Source organism: Anabrus simplex, chromosome 14 (assembly GCF_040414725.1).
Source record: "Anabrus simplex isolate iqAnaSimp1 chromosome 14, ASM4041472v1, whole genome shotgun sequence".
NCBI lineage: Eukaryota > Metazoa > Arthropoda > Insecta > Orthoptera > Tettigoniidae > Anabrus > Anabrus simplex.
This window is the reverse complement of record NC_090278.1, coordinates 78,588,527-78,595,298: the sequence shown is the minus strand read 5'-3', so window position 1 is coordinate 78,595,298 and position 6,772 is coordinate 78,588,527. Positions and strand designations below refer to the sequence as shown.

The 6,772-nt window shown below is 37.3% G+C and overlaps 1 protein-coding gene across 1 annotated transcript in view; it reads right to left on the bottom strand.

The window, feature by feature from the left end:
• Positions 1-126: 126 nt before the first annotated feature.
• Positions 127-6,772, bottom strand: part of LOC136885300 (zinc finger protein OZF) — a 37,327-nt gene continuing 30,681 nt past the window's right edge. The window contains exon 5 of the mRNA XM_068230358.1: positions 127-213. Within this exon, the coding sequence (XP_068086459.1) occupies positions 183-213 (31 nt within the window). The 3' untranslated portion in view covers positions 127-182. The remainder of the gene's footprint in view (positions 214-6,772) is intronic.

The window sequence follows — 6,772 nt, the reverse complement described above, 5'->3', positions numbered from 1 at the left end:
CTTGGCATTTACCCCTAACTACTTCCATTTAAGTCTTGCCACATTTTATATCTGTCGCTTTTGTTCTGCTTCTAACAATTGTGTTTCTCACATTATCCTTTATGCTGACACTAAATGCTACACTTCCCATTCCTCTTTGCCTGATACATAGTTTAAAACGGAAGTTTCTCAACCTGTCAAAACTAACTCAGGTTAAGTGAAACTCGAGAATACCTGAAAAAGAAATAATCAAACCTTAGTACTCACATAAGTTTGTCTGGTAACACAACTCCACTTGTATTTATTCTTCTGGAAAAGTATGGGGGACTGTTATCTAATCTTACATCAAAAACTGAAATAAAGATTTTACTTGGCCATGTAAATCTTGAATTAAGTATTTTTAGGTATGCTTTCATTGTTTATTTTTACCCTCTGTATAGCAATCACAAAGCAAACATCTTGATGAAGATCTAGTGTCATTGCAAAGATTTTTAGAAGTGGGTTTCATTTCGCCTTTCTTCGTTCTATGTATTAACACTCTTAGCCAATGCCTTTGTAATATTTCGAGTGTGTGTCAAGATGAAGTGTGGCATTGTCTACAGTGGTCCCTCAATTGAAACAAGAAATACATCGGACAGACTATGAACTGGTACCTTACAGACACGATACTGTCAAAGAGTTGCTAAAAGCTTAAATCATGCAATTAACATGTGCTGTTCTTGGAATAAACAAACAAATTTAATGGATTAAATTAAAATGTCTTGTTTCATTTTTGAAACAATGACATGAGATTCTTTAAAATCACACATTCAATTTTTATGTTATTATGTGTACTGATGAATGAAAATCTAATGAAACTATATTAGAGTCTGTTGCTGGAGTGAAAGATGACATCAAAAACTGGAGTACTCAGAGAAAAACCTGCCCCATCTCTTCTTTGTCCAGCACAAATCTCAATTGGAGTGACCAGGAATTGAACAGTGGAAACCATTGGAGAGAGGCGTGCACTGCTGCCTGTGCTACAGAGGCTCATATTAGTTGAATATTGTGAGCAAATTTGAAAGCATTTTAAAAATATTATTGTGAAAATGTCAGAACTTATCACAATGAAGTACATTTCCTGTACTTGCTTTCTCCTCAGTAGTGCAACAGGACTCCAATGTATAATCTATGGCTTCAGGCCTGCTGGCTTGTTTACAACTTTCTGTTACCTCATGCTCTAGTGATGTCATTTTCTTTACTTGTACCTTTATGATTATGATTATTATTATTATTATTATTATTATTATTATTATTATTATGGTGCATGGCCACAAAAGAGGCCTGGTGCAGGTCTTTTGTGTTGATGTCATATAGGCGATCTTCACATCTGCAAGGATGGGGCCTTATCTGAGATGAAATCTAATGTTGAAGATGTCACAAACACCCAGGCCCTGAGCCACAGGAATGAACAAATGAAAGTTAAAATCCCTAACCTACCCAGGAATAGAATCAGGGTCCCCTGAACCAAATGCCAGCATGCCTACCACTTTGCCATGGAGCCAGATATTATTATCATATTTTGAACTATTTTCAAAATGATTTAGGGGTAGTTTAATGAGTTTAATGAATTTATATAATTTAATTGAGTTTTAATTACTGTGCTGGACTATGGAGATTACACAGAATACATAAAATTACACAATAAAGTCCACATTCTCCAGCCACTTGATAGCATCAGCTGTGTGCCTGAAGATTTGTTTAAAGTGCCTGTCAGGTAAACTTATACATTAAGAGTACAACTTTACTCTTTCTCCCCTGTTAATAGTGAAGGTAGTGATTTATAGTTATTTTCTGTTAGGTTCAATTCAGTGTCGCTAACTATGAAGTTTACGGACTCTTACTTGTCGAATGATGTCTTACAGTTACTGTTAATCTTGCAGGTTGTAGTCATGATTTTTTTAATGAACTGCAAGATTATACCTACTGATATGTACTGCCACTGCAAGAATCAGCTTCATTTCCTATATCAAATCTTATTTATAATTAATCAATAACAGTAAATTTCCACCTTTCTGACACTTATATTTGCTTTAAGCAAATCAGTTGATCATTTATAGTACATGTTTCATTCAATTTGGAACATCTTCAGATATATTACAATGCTTAGGTGAAATTACAAAGTTTATTTATCTTCTTGAGAACATCTTAATGAGTACATTGTTTTGCTTAAAACCTATGTGAATTTTAAAAACTAAAATAATTAAAATAATTGTGAATGTTTGAATGGGGCAGTGAAATGGGAAGGAAAATGGATTTACTTATTTTAGCCTATTTTAAAACTGTATCTATTTATTTGAACATATGTTAAAAATATTTTGTTCCCAGCACTTTTCTCACTATGATGTACGATTTTCTGGTGGTCTATTAATAAAAAGTTTTTAAAAATAATTTTCCTTTGTCACTGTTCTATTTTTTACAAGGGCTTCTCCCAGAGACCAGGTATAGATTATACTGAAACATTTGCACCAGTAGCACGACTCAGCTCAATACGAATGGCTATTGTGCTCGCTGCTCATCATGGAATATATGTACGACAATTCGATGTAGCAACTGCATACTTAAATAGAATTGTTGAAGAGGAAATCTTTACGGAAGTACCAAACTCCACCAGAGAAGTACTCGAATTCATCGTACACGAAAGCAATGCAACATCCGAGGTCATAGCTGAAGCCAGGAGGATGCTGAAGATGTTGAACAAGGATTGTGTGTGCCGTATTAAAAAGGCTCTGTATGGCTTGAAGCAGGCTGGCCACTGTTGGCACCAATGCTTGAATGAGCAACTACTAAAGCTTAGTGTCAAACCAACGTCCAGCGATTTGAGCGTCTATGTGAAGGGTTCTGATGCTGATGCTCTCCTAATCATAGTTTATGTTGATGACATTTTAGTTTTGTCACGGAACTCGAGAGAAATTGACGAGGTCCACACATTTCTACAAAAGTCATTAAAGGTCGAAGACCTAGGAGATATTAAGTACTGTCTCGGGATTGGGTTTTCTCGAGATGAATCTTGTATCACCTTGAAACAGAAAGGTTATGTTATGGACATCTTAGATCCCTTTCGAATATCTGATTGCAAGCCCATGGCCACACCAATTGAAGCTGGAATTAAACTGACAAGATCAAATATTTGGTCCAAGGATGATGGCAAGAGGCCTCCCTACAGAGAGCTCATAGGTGCTCTTACGTACCTATCAACTGCAACGCATCCAGACATATCTCATGGAGTGAGTGTCTTAAGCCAATTTAATGATTCTTTTGGCAAACAACACTGGCAAGCTGCAAAGAGGGTACTGGGGTACCTGAAGGGTTCTTCTGATGTGCATATCACCTTTGGAAGCGATACCAGTAATTTAACTGGCTATGTAGATGCTGACGCAGATCACACACTGGCTTTGCCTTTACAATGTATGGCGGAGTTGTATCTTGGGAATCCAGGACACAAAAGATAGTGCCATTGTCCTCAACGGAGGCTGAATATATGGCCTTGAATGAGGCTTCAAAAGAGGCAGTGCACTTACTACGACTAGCAAGGGAAATAGGCATTAACAGCGTGTCGACTGTACAGCTATACAATGACAACATTGGAGCTCAGAAGCTTGCTGGAAATGCTGTTTTCCACTCTCGGACTAAGCACATTGATGTGCGACATCATTTTGTATGAGAGGTTCTTTCATCTGGGGACATTCACCTCGAATGCTTGTCAACTGAGAGGATGCCTGCAGATATATTAACCAAGGGACTTCTGAAGGATAAGCACTGGAAGTGTTTAGAATGTCTGGGTGTCAGAAGAGTGAAATATTGAAACTGGTTCAGCCTTCGAGAGGGGGAGTTGAGAATATTTACATATATTCATATGACTCTGGCTGAGCCACCATCAAGTAGCGCCACCTACACACTACGTTTTCTTTGTCCATTCTGACATGTCACAATTGTAATCTCCATGTCTATTGTTTTCACTGCATCCATCTGTGATTTACATAAGTAATAAATAGTGTCATTCTAAATAACCCGTGCTGACCTTATTACTTTCCGAAACATTGTGCCTTTTCAACTTTTATAAAATTTAAACAAACAACATTCACCTTGGAAAGAGCAAATCCTTTTAAAAAATAGAACAGTGACGAAGGAATTATTTTTCAGAAACTTTTTATTACTAGACAACTAGAAAATCATACATCATAGTGGAAAAAGTGCTGGGAACAAAACATTTTTTAACATCTGTTCAAATGAATAGATATAGTTTTAAAACAGGCTAAGTAAATTCATTTTCCTTCCCATTTCACTGCCCCCCATTCACATAGATTTTAAGCAACCAGGGTACTTATTAAAATGTTCTAAAGAAGATAAATATACTTTAAAATTCAAACTAAGTGTTGTAATATAGCTGAAGATGTTGTAAATGGAATGAAACATGTACTATAAATGATTAATAAACCAATATAAGTATCAAAAAGGTGGAAATGTACTGTTATTGAATCAATGTATTGCCATGCTGAATTGTGAAAATCACTGCTGTTAGGTTTGCAGGAGTAAGTAAAGCATATTTTCTTTTTTCTGGAGGATCGAAAATCTGTTTGGGTAATAACAGATAAGTAGAATTGTGGCCTATCTGAATAATGCATTAAATAATGTATCTAGGTAGTTGGTGTTAAATGACAAATGCAGCAATTTATTAATACAGTCTTATTTTGGATGTATAAGAAGAAAGAAAAATCTGCAAGAATTCCTCCTCTATAAAGATCAGTTCAGTAGAAATGGATGGAAAGTTCATTATCAACATAACTTAACCTGAACTTGTGCTGTTACAACTTTGGTGTGGTGTGCAGATTTAGCCTTTGTGTATTATTCTTGTCTTATGGCATATGGGTTTTTTACAATGTACTTTACGTCGCACCAACACATACAGGTCTTATGGCGAGAATGGGAGAGGAAGTGCCAGGGAATGTGAAGGAAATGGTCATGGCCTTAATTAAGATACAACCCCAGCATTTGTCTGGTGTGAATGTGGGAAAGCATGGGAAACCATCATCAGAGCTGCCGACAGTGGGGTTTGAACCCCCTATCTCTTGGACACAAACTCACAGCTGTGCACCCCTAACTGCATGCCCAACTGGTCTGGTCTGGCATATGTACATGTAATATATTTGCTTGTGTGTATTATTACAACATAGCTTCACTTCATTCTGACAAGAAATAACAAATTGAAGAAGGGAGCTGAATTATTTGTTCAAGGCAAATACTGAATAATATGTTTATAGTAATGCATATATCAAAATAAAGGTAGAAATATATACCATTAAATTGAGTGAGGGTGAGAGTGTTTATTTCCACAACTCCTCACCGAGCTTGAAAACCGACTTAATTATGAACATCTTGATTGATCATTTCTTTGGCTAGGGGATCTTCCATTACTGATACTTATATTGAGATAAATTTATTGATGTTTATGTCTCATGATTTCAATAAGCAACTAGTCAAGATGGCAACAGTGATGAGCTGTTAAAAAAGGGAAATAAGCGGCGATATTTGCTTTTTAGCCTTATGTGCCAAGTAATATGCTTGAGTCAGAAGCAATAATGTACATGCGGTAAAGGAATGTTACAATTATTACATGTATACATTATCATTATAGACTGTTATGCCTTTCAGCGTTCAGTCTGCAAGCCTCTGTGAATTTACTAAACGTCACCACAATCCTCGATTTGCAACTAGTGTTGTGGCCTCATTTAGTTCTATACCTCTTATCTTTAAATCGTTAGAAACCGAGTCTAACCATCATCGCCTTGGTCTACATCTACTTCTCTTAGCTTCCATAACAGAGTCCATTATACTCCTAGGCAACCTATCCTCCTCCATTCGCCTCACATGACCCCACCACTGAAGCAAGCTTATGCGTACAGCTTCATCCATCGAGTTCATTACTAAATTAGCCTTTATCTCCTCATTCCAAGTACCCTCCTGCCATTGTTCCCACCTGTTTGTACCAGCAATCATTCTTGCTACTTGCTACAATTATAAATTCAAAAATATATATATAAATAAAATCTATCAACTTGCATTATCGTTGCCAAGAAATGGGTCACTTCCATACCACTGTCACAGCCTACCATTAAACACTTGTGTTGTGCAAGAGTATACACACAGTTCCCTGGTACACAGGTGTAACGTTGTCTATCCCTCCCCACACTCACAGAGATCTGAACCTTGTAGGTGTCCCCATTTATGTAAATTAACTCTACATCTTCCCACACCACTCGTAAGTCTGCAAGTGATCACCAGATTTCCCATTTGGCTTCATGACCTGCAGGAAGGCTTTCTTTGGCTTTCATCCATTTTGGTGGTACAGTGGATTGCCATAGCTGTGTCCTGGCTACCTAAAGTTTTGCAGTGAGCACTGTTGTCCTTTATTTGAAACCTCTCGTAGCAGCTGGTGACCAAAGAGGGCATGCGATTGGTTCTCTACAGATGTTGTTCATTCACTCTGTGCTATGACCTCACAATGTATCCTAGGAGGGGTTATGCTTGCCAGGGAGTATTTCAGGCATCTAGAAATTATTCTCTCGAATCACTGAGAACAATATTCACTGGTTTCGCATGAGTTGGATGATACCATACAGATGCTATGGCTTCCAGGGTCAGAAACAGAGGATAATGCTAGATGAGGCATTTGATTGTCTGCTCCTCAAGAGCACAGTTGCATAATTCTGTGCCAGAAGTAGCAGGTGTATACAGTCAAGATGTGAGTAAGGTT